General features: G+C 36.1%; 1 protein-coding gene across 1 annotated transcript in view; it reads left to right on the top strand.

Moving 5' to 3' along the window:
- EDIL3 (EGF like and discoidin domains 3) overlaps positions 1–22,384 on the top strand; it is a 357,017-nt gene that overhangs the window by 228,606 nt on the left and 106,027 nt on the right. The window contains exon 6 of the mRNA XM_016210330.2: positions 2,949–3,130. Within this exon, the coding sequence (XP_016065816.1) occupies positions 2,949–3,130 (182 nt within the window). The remainder of the gene's footprint in view (positions 1–2,948; positions 3,131–22,384) is intronic.

Here is a 22,384-nt window from a genome sequence, read left to right as displayed (position 1 = left end):
GTGCATTTAAGGAAGTAACAGTTTAAAGACCCAGCACTTCTTCCATCAGAGCTAAAGGCCAGTGTGTCCTCAACCCTAAAGAGAAACATGCGTGTGAACTTACAGAACCAAGCTCATTATTTTTTAACAATTTGTAGTTACAAAGGCAAAGCACTTTTACCTTTTATTTCCTCACAAATGGTGAATTAGGTGTTATCATAACTCTGATTTTTAAAATGAAAAAAATTGAGGAGCACTAACCAGTAAGGAAGTAAGCTGATGCCTCCCGGCCTCATGCCTCATTCAAGAAACACCGTCCCCCTGCCCCCACCCCCACCACATCAGGTTTCTTCTGCTGGGTTTTGCTGATTGGCATGTACAGGATGTAAATGAAGGTTGTAAATACTTTTTTAAAAAGCATACTGAGTACAGAAATACAGTATTTGTATATTTGACATCACCAGACAGCTTATTGTGAAAATACTTTGTAAACTGTGAAGCCATATATATATATATCATGTCATTTTTTTTTTTTAAATTGTATTTTGGTTGAATAAATGACTAGTGAGGACATGACAAAGATTGGGAGCTTTATCGCAGAGTAAAAATATCTATGCAAATGTATTTTTTAAATTATTTATTGGTGTTTGGCTTATATAATAATGCTCACAGACATTGTGTTTATTGCTATGTAAGTTAATAAGGGGAGGTTAGTTGCTTAAGAGTACTGATGAAGTAGACTTATTAAACAGTGTGTTTTGAGGTCAGATCACTTTTTAAATCGCTACAAATTCAGTGAAGGTGTCCAATTCAGTATAAGGTTTTTAGAAGTACACAGTATAGAGTTCTTTCTAAGACTGTCATGCAGTTTGATTAATCAAAGCTAACACTCTAGCTCTGCCATTCTACTGCCTGGCCTGCAATGCATGGCCTTCCTGCCTGCTGCATTTTCCCACCCAAACACTGTACAAATCAAGGACAGGGATACTCGAGACTCCTCTCATGGCAATGTTCCTAAAAAATCAGCCTCCTAAAGTTCTTTAAAATCAAAGTGTCATAATGAAAGTCTTAGTGCTTTTATGAAGTCTGTAAACATCTTATAAAATGGAAAGTAAAGCAAGAATCCAAAGACTCGGCATTTGAGTTGTCAATGTTAATTATTTTGGAATGTGAAAATCAGGCGATTATCTGTGGGTCCTAATACTGAAATTCTAAAAATGGATGCTTCTTAATTTAATGACTTCAAAGTGATATAGTACACCTTCATGAAGTGCTAAACTCTCTAATTACATGTTTTAGAAAGGATCTTAGTATCTAAATTTAACTTAGCAAGTGAATGCTTTGTTAATCATTAGTTTAAAAAGGCAATTTTTGGTGTATTAATGTCATTTTACTAATAAAATCTGATTAAGATGATAACTTATCCACAGATTTTTACCCTTTTTATATACAGTGTTTAAAAGCTTTTAAGCAATTGGAGAATTGTTAGTCATGTGCTTAGAGCTATTTATTCTTCACTCATGGGATAGGAAAAAGAGACATATTTATGCTTAATGGAAAAAATGGTCACCAATGAGAAACATCTTTGTAAATTTTGAAAATATTATAATCCAGCTGCAGAATTCTTTCTTTCCTATTTTTAACCTCAAAATGATGTAAGTATTTAATTACAGACAAATGCCAGACTTCAGTAGTAATTAAAATCTATAAACTATGCTGGTGGCAAATGCTGACCGAGTTGACTTCTATAGAGTGGCATTTAATCATGGCAGTGTGGTCCTTTCATATTTTCAGAAATTCTGACAAATTATTGTAGTGTATTTTATAATAGGATTATTATATTTATTATACAAATCTAATTTGGCAAAAGTTGAGTATAGTTTATGAAATGTTAATGAAATTAAGAAAACTAGATGTTATTTTTTATAATTTATAATACTACCTATGACTTTTTTCAAAACTGAATTTAAAATAAATGTCCGATCTGGTGAAATTTTATAAAATAATTATAAAAGTCAAATATATGTGATATAAATATACATAATTTTTAGATGGGTTGACTCCCAGTTCTGTTTTTAAAATGTAAACAAGTTTGTTATCTGAGAACATATCATTTGAGTATTTTATGCTTTAATCTTAGTATTTTAAATTTTTATTAGGAAATTTCTCTTAAATTTTCAAGATACAAATTTAAAGAAAAATAAGAGAAGAAAGTTAAATAGAAGTGCAGAATCCCAATATGTAGTTGTGAATTTTGAAATTAAAAAATTAGAAATATAAATATTTTAATATCTTGATTTACTGAGTGGTATACATACAGTTGTGTATAATGTCAGAGAGTTTACCTGCTTACTTTATCAAAATAATGTGTCAACATATCTTCTATTATTTATAACATATCACAAGTTATTATTATACTGTTTTTAAATGTTGACAGATTTCCACCTTGTTTTTTGTTTGTGGAATCATAACTGACACTGGTTATAAAAATTTAAGTTAAATTTATAGTACTGAAAAGTGATAAGTCAGTGTGAAAATGATTTTGATACAAACTCAGAGGAAGGCTAGAAAAGAAATAATAGATCAACAGATATTTATTGAGAACTTATGATTTATGAGGCATGCTATTCCCTAGGAATATGAAATATGAGATAGGCCTTTTAAGGACATTACACTTTTGTTGACATGATCAGCAACCAAAAGATAATTGTACATAATGCAGAATCATAATGCAGAAGGGAAGTGTCTGTTCAGATGCCACACTCAGAAAGAAAAAAGAGTGTCATGAGGAACAAGACATATTTCTTTTATGTAGTGATCCATCACATCTGTAAAGTACATGGAGCTTAAGTGGCACCATGGTACAATTCAAAATCATTTAAAAAATATGTCTCATCAAATCTAACTGTCACATTTCAAATATGGGTTATTTCTAATAACACTCACATTTTTGTGTGATTTGTTCCCAGAATGCTCGGGCCCATTGGGAATTGAAGGTGGAATCATATCAAATCAGCAAATCACAGCTTCATCTACCCACCGAGCTCTTTTTGGACTCCAGAAATGGTATCCCTACTACGCTCGCCTTAATAAGAAGGGGCTTATAAATGCCTGGACAGCTGCAGAAAATGACAGATGGTCATGGATTCAGGTAACAAATGGGATAGGGACAAGGTTACTGCCAAAGAATGACTGTTCAGTCGTTTCAGAAAGAACACAGTGAGAGCCCAAATGTGACTTTTCTTCATGGTCACAGAAGAAAGGATAATTTAGTTAAGAGTGCAAATTGGCTATCAACTCTGAAACTGTGGAAAACATACATTCCATTGGAAAGTGTGTTTAGAAGGTTATTTTTTTTTAATTTGTGGGTTATAAATAACAGTATTTTAAAGTGCACATCAAAGAAAGGGGTTTTTACAGTAGCTAAATATGTTTCAACATATGCTTTCATTTATTATCATCAGCCAGCTATTTTTTAAAACTGGAGAAAACGATGATAGACTGGGATATTGAGTGATTTCCCAAAGATACAAAGGATGGTAGCAATGCTAGCACCTTATATTACATTCAGTCAAATGCTTTTTGAGCACTTAGCTGAAGTGAGACAGTAAACTGCATAGTAGGAGGGCACAAATGTGCTCAAACCAGTTTTCTGTGAAAAGATTATTCCTTTCTTTGAGTGGGGCATGAGCACATAAACAAAAGCTAACAAGTCACTGATGTGTGCAAAAGAGAAGGAAAATCCAGTAGACAATGGAGTCAGAGAAAGAAGTAATTAGTTATGAGAAAGCCTCATGGGGAAGATAGATTTTGAGGTAGGCCTTAGAAATGGCTTTCAGCAGAAACTGGAAGCCTAGGGAATAGCGTGGTCAAAGATGCCGGATGGAAGCCCAGGGAACAGCAGGAAGAAAGTCGTGGTTTCTGTGTAGGGTGATGGAGAAATGTGTTCACTTTAGTGTGTGAATTTAGCGTGCCCCAGGATTCATACACCCTATGAGATTTGGCCTATTCCCTCGGAACAGGGGCTGTTACAGAACCGTGATTTGTTTAGGTCGCTGATCTGTTGTATCTGTTTACTGCATACTTTGTGTCAAGGTAATTTTTAGCATGGGAATCTTTGATGGACATTATTAGGTGCAATGTATAGAGGCTGCCTTACATGCAGTTGATAGGACTAAACATTGACTTGTGGCCAAACAGCTTGACTTCCATACTTTAGGAACAGGGCCAACATCTCCTTCAGATGTTTTCTTTGTTCGTGTTTCTTGTGAATTTTTGCATACCTATATACATTTCTCTTATCTATATGACTCCATGTGGTTACCTGATAGTTTTGTCTTGTTTTATGAATTTATATTTGCATACATTTGAAGAATATGCTTCTTAAATTACATGTGATTTTTCTAATCTATAGCCACATGTGCAATGAGAATTCCAGGTAAAGGAAATGGCACATCTGTGCAGTTTCGATCGTAGGCTAATGCATATTCAATTACAATTTAAAATAGACCCCAAGAACGTGGTTGCATTCTATTTGCTAAGAATTATTCCAGAGACCACTTTTTTACTTGACTATTATGAAATGCATTAGTGGAATTGAGGTCATGATAAAACTTTAGAAATTAAGATTTAGAACAGACTTTGCAGAGCAATTGAGAGACGATGTCATGAGTTTGCATGGAGGTTTCTGTTTGGCAGATTGTGTTTGTGAGCTTCAGTGACTGCCATGTTTCAGTAAACTACAAATAACACACTTTTGCCATGATACCTCTGAGAAACCCTGTATTAAAGGTTCATGTCCAGATATTTCACTCCAGTTTGTCCCAGTTTGTTGCTTATGCATCATTATGCCTCTCAAAGTATGGATGAGTTTTAAGTTCTTTCTAACTCATGATTATAGGTAGATAAATATAGCTTGAACAACCTAAGTAGAACATTTAACTATTTCTTTTACTTTTAAGGGCAGCGTGTTATGATTACTGTTATTATTATTGTTTTGCTATTAGTGTGAGGATCATAATGAGCTCTTAGCAAGTAACAGTGAAAGTAAATAAAAAGGGTTTCATATTAGATGAAGATATCTTGCAGATAATGGGAGGAAAACTGAAAACTCACCATTGGTATTCAGTAATGTTTGTGATTATGTTCAGAGTATAAGTTATGTTATTGTATTATTTAATAACTTATTTTCTAAGTTATTTTTCTAAAACATAAAAGGTTATTTCTTTCTTAAGGGAAATTCATATCTAAGAGACTCTAGGAGGACAAATCATGTACCAAATTTTCTGTGTTGAACATTATTAATTTCCTTTGTCATTTAATTTTTTGATTTATAATCAGTCCTTCAAATAAAACATTTGAGCACTGTGCTTATACTCACTGAAAATGAGCACAGTATTCGCCTAGCCTTTCCTGTGTATGACAGTCATGCACTAATTAGTCAATATCATTTTATTCCTTGTCTTGATGAAATAAAGTTTGAAATCACTATTTTAAATGTACACCCCCAGCGTGCAATTATTGACAGCATGAATGTTAATTTGTAGCTGGTTTCAAATTTACAGGGTTGGTCTAGTGAATACAGTTAAACAGAAACCTATTGGGTTCTTTTTTTTTCCCCCTTCAAATTTTTCTAATCTTTATTTCCTCAAATGAATTTTTTTCAACTAATAAATCAGCACCTTAAACACTGGTTCATCAGCACCGTGGAATATCAATTTCTCTTTCTGACAGACATGTTAGAAATAGCTGCTTTGCACAGTTCTGGGAATATGTCTGGGGTTAGCTCATATAAAAATGCAAAAACTTATTTAAACCTTCTGGGTATTTGGCTAACTAACTTAGGTCCAGGATGACTATTTGTTATTTATTTTTAAAGAATTATTTTCTGTTATTTTTCTTCTTTTATAGCTACATGTAGTGAAATATTATATTTTTAAAAATTTCTGAGGTAATTTTGTTTTAATGTATTTCCAACTTCATTTTTCATCTGTTCAACAAACATGTACTGAACAAATGCCTTCACTGTGTTCTAGGCATTAGAAAAAAGACAGCACTTAACTTCAAAATGCTCTCAATATAAGATATAAAAAAGTGACCAGCCAGGTGTGGCTCAGCGGTTGAATGTCAACCTAGGATCCAGGAGATTGGGGTTCGATTCTTGGTCAGGGCACATGCCCGGGTTGAGGGCTCAATCCCCAGTTGGGGGAGTGCAGGAGGCGGCTGATCAATGACTCTCTCATCATTGATGTTTCTATCTCTCTCTCCCTCTCCTTTCCTCTCTCTGAAATCAATGAAGACATATTAGGAAAAAAAAAAAAAAGATATAAAAAAGTAAACGGGGTCAACATAACCATACAGCTTTTGTGATCTGGTCTTACATCATCTGCTAGCCATTTTATTTGAACCATCATATTTTACTATATACAAACAGCCTATATTTAGTAGAACTTTTGTTAAACAAAAAACTAGTTTAACATAATATATAGAATATGAAAGGAGAGAAATCCCTGTTACACTATGTATTGCGTGTCTATATTATTCCCTGCTGATCAATTTGATGGGTATACCTAGGCAAAGCCATAATTTTCCTTTGAAAGTTAATTTACCAGTAGCTTCAGTGCCAGTATTTTATCACTGAGAAAAACTGGTTTTGATCTTTCTCTTTTAAATAATTTATTATGCTTTTTAGAAAATATGAATATGATCTTAATATGTTTCTTTTCTGTATGCCGCGGAGTGTGTGGGAGGAAGAGATACTAGTTCTCAGTCTTTAATGTACACAGGAGTCACATGGACCACTGGGTAAAAATGGAAACGCCTGGATTGCCCCAGAGACCTACTGCAGGTCGTCCTTAGACTGCACTGTAGCAGTACCTTTCATCGACTCATATAGCCTGGGCTTGTACTGCTTACGTTACATTTAAAAGTAGATAAATAAAATTTGAAAGCACTTTTGCTTGATGATGTGGGGCATTTTGTTGTTGGAATTGCAGGTAGTAATAACCTCGTAGGTGGAAGGAGAGAAAAGAACAGTGAAGAAAAATGAGGAAAGATAGTGGGAAATATGTGACCCAGAAAGTCTCTAAACTATAGGGAGGCAGAACCACATTATCCGTCTTGGTCAGAAGTGTACCTGCTTTTAGTAGCAATTCATAAGTAAGCATTATTTATTCATTGTAAAATGTATAAGCATTTTTAACAGTTAAAGTTCCTAAGTGGCTATTAGATTCTTCACTGTTAGAAAATTTAAAATAGCCCAAAACAAGACCATCTGACTTTTGCATTTTAAAAAGAAATAATAGCGTAGAAAACGTGGGACCAAAAAAAAATTATGTGAGTGCAAATTATGTTACAAATTCACTTCTCTGGAGTATAAATTCCACATATAGTGGGGTTTTATTCTTAAAACTTAGTGAACAGTAGAATTCAAAATGGTGCAAAAAATAGACTAGTCATTTATTTCACTCCAAAGCCTGTATACAATATGTGTGAAAACTTTTTTGGTACTTATAGACACCTGGAGTTCCTTGAGACACAAAAACCATTTTTAAAAACACCAAATTTAAGAAGTAGTTTTTCTTTCATTTTTAGATTGTTTCTAGTTATAGAGCCCAAATTACATATGCATATGTATTCTTTATGCATACACATATGTATAAATTCTAATCCATCTTTACTAGTAGAAACTGTTAGCCTATTCTAGTAGAAAATGTTAGCCTATTTTTTCCCTGAGGGGAAAAAAAAAGCTGCATTCCCCTATACACTCTCATCCTTATTAAACACCTCTCTAAGGCAAATTATATCTGTATATTAATACATTACTTTTTCTGATTATCTCTAAAAAACAACAATAGTAATCCTAGATGGAAAATTACTGTTTTCTTTTAAGTTGTTTATTAGAAGTTAACTTTCATACATTGGTGGGTGTGTTTAAAAAAAAAAGTTACATTAAAAAAATCACTTAGCATTAAGTAAAAATGATATGATGCCTCTGTACTGAAAATAATATATTTAGTCTCTAATTATTTAGTCATTTACCACATTTTTACTAATATAGTGCATATTACTTGCTTATTAGGTTTAAAGGATGTGTTTTGGATCTTAACTTCAGATTCTAGGAGCTATGGAATATATGATTCCATATAGCATGTAGCAACTGTTCTCTCATTTAAAAGAAGCTGCATCAGGAATCTCTCTTCTTTCCTTTATGCTGCTTCCTCTTTGACTTCCAGCACCCAAGGCCTCCTTAGCCTGGAGTTTTTGCTGATCCTCAAATTCATTTGGCGGTTTTCTGCTCCCGTGCTTAGCTATATGCACTTCATGGTTCATCTATTGACATCTACCAGGCTTCTTTAGATTTTGCTTCTTTATTCCTTTCTCTATAAAGTGATTCCTGGAATTCCTGCTTTTTATCTCCAAAGATGGAAGTGTCTACAGTGTTCTTTTTTCCCACTCTGCCAGACATATATTTCAATCATAGCAGCTAACATATCTTTATAGTCACAATTTGCCTTTCTCTTTCCTGTACTGAATCCAGGAAATTACATCTGATTTAAGTCAATTTCCATATCACCTTGAATTAAAAAAAACAAAACTGTGTTGGATAGATGCAGAGTATTGATTAATAGAAGAAGAAAGAATATTGAACAAAATAGGTGGCAAAAAGGTAATTTTTATTTTCACATGGTCCTTATACTGCAATTTCCCAAATGATACTGAATGATACTGAAATTTCCCAAACAACTAAGTTCACTGTCTGTGTTCAGCTGTTATATACAGACATGTGGAATGTGCCATCTAAGCACGATACCATTGGTGCCATATGTGGTACATCTCCCCATGATATAGGGAATGCCTTACTTTGTGGGCAACAGGAGGCTCACACTTTCTGCAGATCTGAACAGCCCATACTTTCCTCTCTAACCAATGCAAACCACTTTATAGTCAACATCAGATGAGCATGGGTGATATTTGTAAGGTGTTTGCCAGGAGATTTGCTAATTAAACCCTGAGTTTCAAACACCAACATATTCATCTTCTTGGTCCCATATTCCTTGTGTTCCCAAAATGTTAAAAATTAAATGTTTGTTTTACTTTCTTACACATTTTTATAAATTTGTTATCATAATTATCCTACCATAGTTTGAAATTATTGTTCTATTATTCATAAAATATAGAATATAAGAGTTACCAGAAATAACTTTAACACAATTTTTACTGCCTATTAAACTCTTAGTAGTAATTTAGTAAAACACCCTATATAAAAGACTTTTTCATGAACTTGCTGTTCATGTTGGCCATGAGAAAAACATTTTAAATTTAACTTTTGCATTTACAAACCTTGAGACTTTAAATGCTTTGTGCTTCATTTTCATTGTCTTATGAATGACCAGGGTGATTTTTTTTAGCTTATGATACTAGTGGAGTGAAATGAAGATAATCTGAATTGATTGAAGGTAACAAGTCACCATTGTAATGAAAAAAAATAAATATTCAGAGTTCGAAATCTCTACTTGCATAGTCTGCTTTGATCAAATTCATGATTCCCTCTTCATATCTCTTCACATGCCCCTCTATGCAGCCTCCGGGCTATATATTCCAATATCTGGCACTTAGGACTAAAGGAGCTAGCACACTGATTTCTTATTTTTCAGAGTTTCTAATAGTAACATTTTTTCTATGATACATGCACTCTTCAGTATTCTTGTGACTGTGAATTTAGCTTCAATCAAAGGTATTAAACCTGCTTATGAGACCAGCCCACAGAGAAATGAATTAGTCAGCTCCTGCTGCCAATGCAACAATTCATCGTAATATAGGACTGCAGGAGTAGCTCCTGCAAGGCAGAGAGGGTCTATAGACCGCCTGTCCTGAGTGCCTGGAGGTGAGAAGTGCGGAGACGCAGCGGGGAAAAATGAATCTGAGCTAAAGGTTTGATTGTCTCTTCATGTTGATCTTCTGGGAACTAGTGGGATTACTGTTTGGACTGGGCTGAAGGAATCCCTTATTTCCACTGTAGACACTGAACGAACTTGTTCTGCCCAGATGCCTCTGTGAAAACCTCCTTGTGTTGAAAATGTCACAGACTACCAAGCCACCTGGTCTGATTCTGAAAGCTTTATTTTCTGAAGACAGTAATTAATTTGAAACCCTTTCCATTTGGGAGAGTGTGTTATTATTTAAAATTAACTGAATGTAGTTAGTAAAAGTTACTATATTCACATATACCTATGTAACAAGTGAGTCAGCCTTATTGTCCATAGTGCTATGTATTAGCGTTAAGACAATCTAACAGCTAACACTATGTGCTATTTCAACTGCTTTACATGTATTAATTCCATAATTCCATGTAATTGGTATTGTTATTACTCTAATTATTCAGATGGGGAAGTCAACGAGTGGAAAGATAAGTTGTCCAAATGCAGTACAGTATATTAGTAAGTTGTACAGTTGAAATTTAAATGCCGGCAAATTGTGCAAGAGGCCGACTCCTCATCATCTGTGCCTCTGTCCATTCTTTGATAGCTCTTGGAAGTTACCTTGTACATTAGGGGATACTGGTAGTTGGTATGGTGAAGTCTAAGATTTTCAAAAGGCTTTATAAAGTGACTGCTGTATCTTATAAAATTTATATTTGCCCATAAGCAGGCAGTTCACCACTAGCCTGAGACAGTGGTTCTCAAACTCAAAAAAATTACCTGGAGACCTTTTTAAATGTGGTGACCATCCTTAGAGTTTCTGAGTTAGTAGGTCAGAGTTGGGGCCTAGGGACTACATAATGAGCAGTCACCCCAGGTGGGTTTCGATATTGCTGGGGCTAAAAAAGTAGTCATCGTTACCCTGATGGGGATCTCAGTCTAGCAAGAGAGATATACTTAATATTTTATTAGAAGCAACTTAATTAAATAAATTAAGATATTGGAGAAGAGTATACCACTCTTCCAAAGGAGATACCAGTGTGAAACATTTTAAAGTAATGGAAGGCATCAAGTATTCACAAATCCAAGACCTCACTACTTCAGCTGCTTTGGTGGCATACTATTATGAATCTGCCTATATTGGTGTCTGCTTTAAGTGGGATCCCCATTCCTCCACAAACTGCATGTAGTAATGCTTAATTATTTTCAAAGGATTTTTGCCTATAACATGAGGCCTTCAATAACCGTCATGATTAAATAGTAAAAAGGTTGTAAAAATATCCACATCCTTATGAGACCAGGCTTTAAAAGTTTTATTGTTAAATTCTCAGCCAGGTCTTAGGAATCTTTAAGGAAAAAATACTTATTTTCTATTTAACTTTAATATAATGAAAACATCAAAAAGCCATTTACATTTTAATTATTACAGGTGAATTTAGCATATTCACCATTTTTATGGATAACATTTAGAAAATTTTTCCTGACAAAGGAACTAGACTAGAGGAGGTCACAGGGAGATGGAGGGAACTCAAGGTACATGAAGGACTGGTCTTACTCTACTGAAAAGTTGGGTATATGTAGGGGGAATAGGAGGGTAAAAGCCTGCAGGTATAAGGAGACATCAGAATATGAAATACACCAGTGCTAGACAAAAGTGGTATTTCATGGTTATTGAAGGTCTTCAGCGGGGTACTGACACTCTCAGAACTAGAGTGTAAGAAGATGACATGTCAGTGGTATGTATGTAGGTACCCTACACAATGCCCAGTGCTTACAAGGCATTTAGTAAAATGTCATTGAATGAATATTAAGCTGAAAGCAGAAGTGAGTCTAGGAGCAGGCACACCAGTTCAGAGGCATTTATTACTAACTGCCCAGAGGAGGGCCTGAAATAGAACGGCAGCTGTTGAAATCAAAATAGAAAATAAAATTGCAAGAGTGCTTCAGGGTGAAGCATTGACAACTGATTTAATTGTGTGTTAGCGGAGCAGGAAAGAAATAAGAAAAATTAAATTCCAGGGTTTTGAGCTTGAGCATGGTTTTGGTTCCATTAGCAGAAATATCTAAATCAAGGAAGGGAGTTGCCTGGAAAATGATGAATTTATTTGGGGTTTTAATGTTTGATTTACTTGGAGAAAATCTTAATAACAGTGTCCAGCATAAAACTGGAAGAGTGAGTTTGCTGCTCTGCATAGAGAGTGGAAATGGATTAGGTGGGTTCCACCGCCATGTGACACCTATATGCCTGCCATTAGCCATTTGTGAGCCACAAGGCCACACCCAGTGGAATGGGAGGTAAGGGGGTGTCCACTTAGAGCTGAAATAGATATTTAGGGGCCAGATGGGAACTCCAAAATAGAGTATCTTCCCATAATGGTGAGTGTTTCTTTTTCTTTCATGTCCATCAAATTAGTTTATAAGGCAGTAATTCACCTAGAAGAACCATTGTACAGAACCCTTAGGAAGAAAAGAATTGAACTTCAAACTTCTGAACAAGTCCTCTCTATATTAACACCTATATCAGGACATTTTATTTTTGTACCATATGTTGGTTTCATTTTCTCCACATACTTTTTAAATTGATTTCAAAGAGAGAGAGGAAGTGAGGGAGGGAGGGAGAAAGGGAGAAACATCGATTTGTTGTTCCACTTATTTATGCATTCAGTGGTTGATTCTTGTATGTGCCCTGACCTGGGATCAAACAGGCAACCTTGGCATATCAGGGTGATATTCTAGCCAACTGAGCTACCTGGCCAGGGCTCAATGTATCTGTTTTCAATGTTGTTATTGCTGCGATTGCTGCTACTTTCCCCAGAATTGCTATATTTAATTAAAATAGTAGCTGTTTCAGCCTAACATTGTTGTACTTAGTGTAGATTGGTTTATTTTGTTCTGATTTTGGTTCTTGAAAAAAAATGATAAAGGTCTTTTTTTTCCCACAAAATGGACTCTCACATTCTGTCTTCTATTATATATTTAATGCTGCAATAGCTTTGAAGTATTTCTTTTTTGAGTTCATGATACATAGGCTATATTTTTATTTCTCAGATTTAAAAAAATTATGTTAAACTGAGGTCTCCTTTGCTTGCTACTATCATTAGCTCTGTTAAAAGATAGAGTGCTGAATTTCAGAAGTAAATGCATTTTTTTTTTTCTTCTATCTCAGTTTTCCTAGCAGGAATTCAACCTAAACCAGTATTTTTACATAAAGGCAGCTTTCAAGAAGCTCTTAAACTTAAATACGATTATCTTGAAGAAGAAAAAACAAATAAGACATTTTAATATTGCCAGTGGATCTTAGCTCTCCTTTTCTTAGAAGCATTAACCCAGAGATGGAAAATGTACATAAACGTTGAAATAAGAGCGTATTATCTAATATTTTTTAGAATGTTTTTCTTAGTTTCAAATCTGCCACAGAGGAACTAGTATTTATTAAGCAGCTACTATTGCAGAGAGCTATTTGGGCAATAGGCAAGTTTTCTATGCCCATGTGGAGCTTATTTAAATAAATAAAACATTTTAAATTATCTTATGTGAACATTTGAGAGGGGAAAAAGCTGTTTGATTTAATTCAATGAACTTTGAGCCCATAACCATGTATTGTGGGGAGAGCAGAGAATTTATGCTGTGAGTTCTAGTCGCGTGGGACTTTCTGTTCCCTTCTGCTTCCCCAGGCATAGAAAAAAACCCAAAAACATTTTCCAAAGGGACCCCCAGCTCCATCCAAGTTAATGAATTCATTAATTAATTTAAAAATTTTTAAATTTGTCTTTATTGATTTCAGAGAGAGGCCCCATCTCCCTCCATCCCCCCATGGAAAAAGTCCCATTTTGTGTTTAGCGGTGTTAGAATCAAAGCCACTGCCCAGAGATTTAGCTCCATATTAAAGTCCGTTCAAGTCCAGCATCTGACTAGCTTAGTTTATGTTCCCAGCTGCAGTCCATTGAGTGTAGGGCTCCCATGGCAACTTCTAGGGCCACATGGTGGACTAGCTCAGGTCACAGAACCAGGGAGTGCAAGGAAGCAGGAGCACAGCAAGAGGAACAAGAGAGAGAAAACTCTTTGTTTGGGAATTTTAACTAGGAGCTTAACCAATGAATCCTTCCGGATTTAGTGTGCTTGCAGTGGCCCCACTCGCTCTAGCTAATGATCTTTCTTCCCCAGGCTAGACTGACAAGCATGCACCTCCCCTACATCACCCCTACTTCACTGCACATGTGCCCATCTTCCCCTTTGTTTGATCTCTTTCCCCAGTGATCTCAGGGAATGGACCAGTGGTTCCCCTGGGGCATAGAGTTGCAGCTTCCTGGTGAAGCTGTCCAGGTGACCACGCTTACAATGTCCGGCCTCCCCTTTGCTTCCTTCCTATGATTAATATTAACTAGCTGGTTACAGTGGTAACAAGGGCATATACCTAGGTTGTGGATTTGATCCTTGGTGAGGGCACATAGGGGAGGCAACAGATCGATGATTCTCTCTCCCTCTCTTTCTTTCTCCCTAAAAAATCAGTAAAAACATATACTTGGGTAAGGTTTAAAAAAAAGAAGACAAAAAGAAATAGAACTAACATGCCTAATCAGTGTGAATTAAAGACTCATTTTGGATTTTCTTGTTATTTTTCTATATTTATAAATGAAAACTAAAACGTCTCTCTTCCTTAGAAAGAATGGTAATGGGAGCAAACCTTCACTGAATGTCTAAAGATGCTAGGCAACATCACCTTTAACACTCAGACCGCCCTGGGAGTTAGATAGCTTCTCATTACCGTTGTGTGGATGAAGAAATTCTGGTTTACAAAGGCTAAGGAACTTGCCCAAGGCCATGTTAGGAAGGACAGTCGCACAACCAGGTTACCAGCCTAGGTTTTCAGAAAACAAACATCTTGCTCTTAAGTACAGTGATCAACCCCCATCCTGGGAAAAAGAGAACTTCTGTCATTCTTTCTACTCAGTGCTCCTTATGGCCGAGCAGCACCTAGAAAGGAGACTGTCTGCACACCCTAAAGACATTCAGTACAGCACTCCCTACTTTAGGCTCTTGTCTCTCATTGTTTCTCAAGGTCCCAAACTCCTTAAGTTTAGTCCCAAATGTTAGTTTGTTGTGAAAAAACTCTGACTTCAGTTTTCAGGACTTATTTGCTTGTAAAGGTATCCAAAGTGCTAAACCAGCTTAGGAAATTTTACCTTCCATATTTTATTAAAAAATAAGTAAATATTTAAGTGTAGTACCCATCATTTCCATAAAAGCACAATGCAAATTACAAATTAATCCTTACTATAGAAATGTATAAGGTGGAAGGATTAAAATATATCACTTAGTTTTCTAGGGAGACTTCAGTATAGATTGCAATGAATCATTTGTATCAGGTCGCATTTTTATTTATTTTTTAAATATATCTTTATTGATTTCAGAGAGGAAGGGAGAGGGAGAGAAAGAGATAGAAACATCAATGATGAGAGAGTCATCATTGATCGGCTGCCTCCTGCACACCCCTGACTGGGGATCGAGCCCACAACCCGGGCATGTGCCCTGACCAGGAATCGAACCCTGATCGCCTGGATCCTAGGTCGACGCTCAACCGCTGAGCCACGCCCAGCCGGCTCAGGTAGCATTTTAAGAGACTATGAAATTTTCTCTAGTGTGTATCTGATTTTGGAGTCAAATTGAGAAACAGTTTCAACATGCCTGAAATTAAATAATCTGGTTAGCCCAGTTAATAGCATTTCTAGCAGCTACTTTTAGGTCTAGAGTAGCAATTTAATAATGAGGACAAATAACCAAGTACTGTTTAGTTTATCTATTTATGCAAAATTTGTGAATCATGAAGTTAAGTTCTCCAAAAAGTCATAAAATGTAGATGTGTTTTGTTATTTTTCAGAGCATATGCTGATATATTCCAATTTGACAATGCAATTTCATTTCTACAGTATATTTATGTAATTTTACTTTTGAAACACAGATGTAAGATTATACTTACTTAGATTAAAATAAAGCCAGAAGTACACAAGGAATATAGAAAGCTAAGTTATTACTTGGTAATAGCTATTGCATCTGTGCCCCAGAGATTTCAGCTCCTTCTATTTAGCCCTCTTATTTCTCTTTTTGATTAATTCATTCATATTGCACAGTGCTAGGAATAATATCCTAGAAAATATGCCACCTTTAGTGCTAGAGCATATGTTTGCTTTGCAGACTTCTTTTTTCTTCAGTCCATAAAAACAGAGTATCACACAATTCTGCTTCCCAGAAGTACCTTTTCAGTTTCTATTATGTGGTATTTGTTTCCGTCTTGATGTTTAATTGATCCCCTGTCAGCGTTTAAAATTTCAGGACACTCGCTGCCACTCTCAATAATGTCCTCATACATGGAAAGGTATAGAGTGTTCTCACAGCAAAACATGAAACTGCTCTGTTGTTATTTGCATGCTATAAATAATACAGAAAGATTAGAGACCACAGGGGCAAAATGCATTCGCCTCATCCAGCTAACTCTTTATTGTCCTGCGTAGAGATACACGCATCAGGGAAGTTCCGTTAAAGTGGTTGGATATCCCGATTTTCTTTTTCTGATGCACTCGGCACTATCCTCAGTTACACTTTGAAGTCCACTCAGTGTGATGATTGGAGCAGAGGAGAGCATTCAGGTGGAGCCTAAAGTGAAATCCCTCCTCCTAGCTCCCGGGCCAGCTACTAGGAGTAACGCACCTCTCCTCACATCTGTCTTTAAAATGTTTTAATTGATAAAACTTAATATTTTTCAACACTGCTTATTCTGTTTCCTTCCCTTCTTTATTTCTTTCTCTCTCCTCCCTCCCCCCTTCCCCTCCCCCTCCCTCCCTCCCTTCCACATCCTTCTTTCTTTATTTCTTTCTTTTTTCTTTCTGTAGCACCGGTTTGTGATGATTCTTTCGATACTTGCCTTTCTGTTGCCCACAGAGTCCTTGTTGTCCACACTGGCCGCCTGTAGGATTTTGAGGGAGTCGGGGTCCCTGGCCCACAGCCTCCACCCTTCATGACACACCCGCTGCCCTGTGCCTGTGCATCAAGGATTTTTTTCTTTCTTTAGGTAGCATGTCAGGCTTCTTTGAGAAATATAGGTTAGTAAAGAAACCTTATTATTTCTAATGCATTTTAGTTGGGGCTAACATTTCGCGCCCTGATGGGGGTAACATTTCCTGTACTGGCATCATTTTCTCTTTTTGTTCCTCTTATTTCCCATCACCTCTCTGTTCACAGGTTCTCCGTTTTTCTCCTTGCTGCTCCCCCCTCCTCTCTGCCTTCCCTCCCTCCCTCTCCCCTGCCTTCTCCCCTCCTCTCTTCATCCCTTCCTTCTTCCTTCCACCTTTTTACTGGACGTTTTCAGATCGCCAGGCTTCTTACAAGCAATGACTGCTTTAATTCTTGCCCTAGTTGTATAAAGTAACCAGGGAAAAACACAAGAAAAATCTAAAATTCAGAATATATGGATTAAAACCTATTCCTCGGACCATAACAGCATAGTCTGAAGCTTTTAGACTACCTTAATGGATGCTTTTCCGCCCGGCCGGCGTGGCTCAGTGGTTGAGCATCAACCTAGGATCCAGGAGATCATGGTTAGATTCCTAGTCGGGGCACATACCCAGGTTGTGGGCTCAATCCCCAGTCGGGGGCAATATATTAAAAAATAAAAATAAAAATAAAATAGATACATTTCCATTTAACTTAATATACAAGTTGAAGCGTTTAAACAGCATACCCACAGTTTAGGTTACTCCTGAATGTGAAGCTACAATATTGAAACATGAAGAAGCTCAAATCACTTCAAGTACCAGTAAAGGGCGGGTGAGTGCAAGGGAGTGAAAGCCCTTCAGAAATGTGGGAGTGCAGAGGAAACAGGGCAGCCAGGCCCCGGATAACCGAGTCCGCCCGCCTGGTGTGCTGCTTCTCTTACATGCTGCTTACCCAGTGAGGTGCTTCCCTTGGACTGGACATTTTACCAGGTGCAAGGAGTCAAGAGCGATTAAGTATTTCGTTTATTCCCATCTGTTTTCAAAGAAGACAGTTAACTGAACACATGTCACAGGCTAACCAGCATTCAGAAGAGTGGAGGACAGTTTAGAAACCCTCTTATTTGGAGCTTCCGAACGAGTTAGTTAAGAAAAACTGGTTAAAAAAAGGAAGAAAGCATTTAAATTATGTTTCAAGTTTCTTGGATGAACCACACCCATAAAGCATTATTGCTGCTTCAGCTTTTATTTCTTGGCTTAAACATTCCGATGAACTTATCCAAGCATAGGATCTAGATATCAATCATTTTCCTCAATATTATCGATTGTTTTCAGCAATTTGCTTTTTTGGGGTTTTTCAAAGCTTTTTGTATGGTTTTGTAGGCAAAAAACACTTTCCTTTCCCAGTCACATTTCAGAAATTATCTTCCATTAGATTACATGATTAAAATAACAAACACAACTTGAGAAAAACAGGTTGGGGAACAAGCATAGCTGACTCACGGTTAGTGTGCAGTTCATTTGGCAAAAGCGAGGAGAGTGCGCCTCACAGAGAAGAGCCCCGAGTGCCAGGGTGTACAGAGCAGCGGGCGTGTTCAGCAGCGAGGAGGAAGCATGTTCGTTGATAAGGTTGATAGTGAAATGAAGGCTGCTTAAGAGAAATTCTATTACAGCAACTAGGCCATATCAACACTATGAGCTATGCACAGTTGGTCTGAGTTACTTCTTTTATTCTGAGGTACCTCAAAGGCCTTTTTCCTTAGACACCTTCCCACCATCCAGGTCTCTACAGAAAATGTGAAAAGATGCATTTGACAAAATACTTTGTATTAATTAGGTAATGTAAAAGAACTGGGGAGCTCCTGTTCCCTGTCACTTTTAAGTAGAAGTTTTGGGTGATAATGTTCCTGTTTTTATTTTTTTTGGTTTATTTTTTTAACTCCTAAGTGACATCTTTACAATCCAGCTACTTAGAACTGCCCGGGAAGCTCAAGTGATTGCTCATATCACATGAAACAGATGCTTACCTACTTGTTTTGCCGGAGGCTTATTTGTATTGCCAGCTACAACCCAAGCCCTTCTAGGGAACTGTCTTCACTGTGACATGTAACAGCGTATTTAAATAAGGTTAATTATGAACAATACTGTGGATAGAAAAACCTCATTCAGAAATTTAAAGGTTTAAGTACTGTCACTGTAAAATCCTTATCTGGAAATTTCAAATATCTGCACTCACATACTTCCAGACCCTTGGTGTTAGGGAAAAAAGCTCATTGAAGGCAAGTGTTGGGCATCATCACCAGAGGTAGAATGTTAGGATATAAAATCTCTGTTAAGATAAAAGTACCATGAATAATGACACCTTACACTTTTTAGGTGCTTTAATTTTCTCTAATTACACATTTCCTTTATAATAATTTTATTAAACATACTGGTTTTAATTCACTAGAAGGATGGTTCTGATGTTCAGGTGAAATACTCATTTCCTGAAATGAGTGGTTGTAGCCTGATTGTTCCTTCATTAAGATAATGTGCTTTCCTTTTAGCTTGAGCAGGAATGTGTGCATCTAATATATAGTAACAGCAAATTCCTCAAGGTATATTTTTAGCAATTCTAGTGATGGAATATTTGTGACAGTTTTGTATTATCTAGCATGTGCTTTTATTATTTGATATTTTACCTGATATATTTATTATTTATACAATAATCCATAACCCTCATTATTAAAAGAGAAAAATTAGTATATCGAAAGTCTCCATTCACTAACATTTAGTTGTCAGTTTAAACAAATTACCCGTTTTGTGCAAATTATGAAAACAGTGGCATGCTTATGATTGCTACAGATTATCATTATTATTTAAGTGCTACATATATAATATTTATATATTACTTTAATGTAATATGCTATCTAATCTTCAAACCTGCATTTTTAAATATAGTAACTCACTATATTTGCAATTGTTCCTCAACAATTATGAAAGAAATAGCCAGTGTTAGATTTTAACATGATTTTCTTAAGAATAAGTTATGAATCAGGCATTTATTTTTCTTACTAATTAATCTTGTTAAATTAATTAAACAAGGAAACCGTTAGACTGAACTTGCTTCAATGCCTTAGCAACCTACTTAAGCAAAAGCAAAACCTAAGCTTGTTCTCTCTCAAGGTTAATAAAACCTAAGGACAGCCCGGCTGGGTGTGGCTCAGCGGTTGTGTCAACCTGGCATCCAGGCGATCGCGGTTCGATTCCCATCAGAGCACATGCCCGGGTTGTGGGCTCGATCAATGACTCTCTCATCATTGATGTTTCTCTCTCCTCTCTTTCTCTCCTTTCCTTTCTCTGATATCAATAAAGATATATTTTAAAAAACACACAAAAACCTAAGGACAATCCCAAACAGCCAACTAGTCTTTTCCAAATAATGTAACCACTTAAGCTATAGCCAATCAAGTAATTCCCTGCTTGTTGCTTCCACCTCTTCTCTATAGAAGTCTTTCCCCTGGCTCCTGTTGCTGGAGCATTCCTAACCACTTTTAATTTGGTGATGCCTCATTCAAATAGATTTTTGCTCAAATAGACTCTTAAAATTTTTAATATGCCCCAGTTTGTATTCTCATAATCTTAATTGGCAGATCCTTCCGAGAGTTTCTTAAAAAAACGGATTCTTCCTCTTCCACTTTCTAAGTATTACAAAATTTAAAGAACCAAATAATTGTTTTTAATTTAAATATAATAAGGAAGTAGTTCCTTTTGGCAAAGTGCGTTTCTTTGCATTTATGTTTGGAAGTTTTATTTATATAGTGATACCAGCTACCAGTCAGACTCACCCCTGAATGCACTACTTAAGCATATCACAACTTCTGGTAACAAGCTTGAGGTAGAGAAAAATAATTAGCTATTAATAGAGCTACTCTTAAAGCTAATTGCTTGTTTAATACTATCTTTTGCCTAAATTACAACCATAAATAATTTTAACTATGCTGCTATATAAGTATGTTTGAAATGCTTATGCACTGTATTTTATAGTAGGGAATGAATCTCAGAAAATACTTTCATATGTAGCAGCACTACTACATCAGATGGCCATGCTTAAGTCATTTCCCTGGAAAACAGAGGAGTAAATGGGAAGGACCAATGATCCCTTCCCCCATTTAGGATATCGTTTGCCAGCACTGGCTGGAGGATGACCCTCCTTATTTCAGGGCCCTGTTACTCTTCCCTGCTTCCTTCCCATGTCTCTTTCCTTCTAAAGACACCCAAACTACTAGAGTTGATTTCACCTTCCCTGTGTTGGTTTAGACAAGTGAATTAATGGAAAGGGCATGATGCTATGTTATACACGTGTGTTTTTAAATTTACATAAATGGTATTGTGTATATTTCATTCTGTTTTCTTCACACATTCTTGTTTTTAGATAGTTATGTATAAATCCAGTTCATCACTTCTGACTCTTAGAAAGTGTGCCTATCTGTATTATGCAACGGCACACACATGTAGGTTTTATATTTTAAAACCTCTATTCCTCTGTGGATATTCACTCATGGTGCTTTCCTGCAATAAATATAGTGCGTCCCCCCAAAATGAAAAATGCACACACACACTTTGAATAATTATAAAGGCAGTGTTTTTTAAAATACATTTCATTTTTAAAATTGAGCCATTGGCTGCTAAAGTATGTGTGTATACATTTTGGGGAGATACCCTGTATGTGTGTGGCTTTGGCCGGGTGCTCAGTTGGTTAAAGCATCGTCCTGATATGCCAAGGTTGTGAGTTCGATCCCTAGTCAGAACACATACGAGATGCAAATAGAGAATGCATAATTAAGTGGAGCGACAACTTGATGTTTCCCCCTCTGTCCCTTCCTCTCTTTCTCTAAAATCAATAAATTTAAAAAAAAAAAGTGTGTGCATTTCTCATTTAACAATTATGCAAAAATATTCCAAGGAAAAATATCCAGAAATAGAATGCATTTTACTAACAACTGACAGGCTGAAGTGACTATGCCAGTTTATATTCCCCCCATCAGCAGAGGAATGATATCATCTTATATTTTTGTTTTGTCATTTTGACTGTAAATTTACTTCTTTTTATTTAATTTACATTTATTTAATAATTAGTAAAAGTTTAGTTATTGATCTTTCCTTTGTTGAATTGCCTTTTAATGTCTTTCTGTTTTCTATTGGTTTCTTTATTTCTTTGGGGGCTGTGTGTGTGTGTGTGTGTGTGTGTGTGTGTGTGTACTTCACCCACCCCACCCCCGTTATATTTCAAGTCAGTAGTTGTCAACAGAATGTGCAGTTCACAGATTTGTTGTGGAGGCAGGGAGACCCAAAGACCCATTCAGGAGGTTCACAGGTCAACAGTCTTTCCATAATAATTCTACTACTTTCTTTGCCATTTTTATTGTGTTAACATTTGCACTGATCTCACAAAACAAAGGTGAGTAAAACTGTGGGTATCTTAGCAGAAATGAAGACTATTGCACCAGATTGTACTAG

The sequence above is a fragment of the Miniopterus natalensis genome, chromosome 3 (assembly GCF_054644295.1).
Source record: "Miniopterus natalensis isolate mMinNat1 chromosome 3, mMinNat1.hap1, whole genome shotgun sequence".
NCBI lineage: Eukaryota > Metazoa > Chordata > Mammalia > Chiroptera > Miniopteridae > Miniopterus > Miniopterus natalensis.
This window is presented reverse-complemented; position numbering and strand designations above follow the sequence as displayed.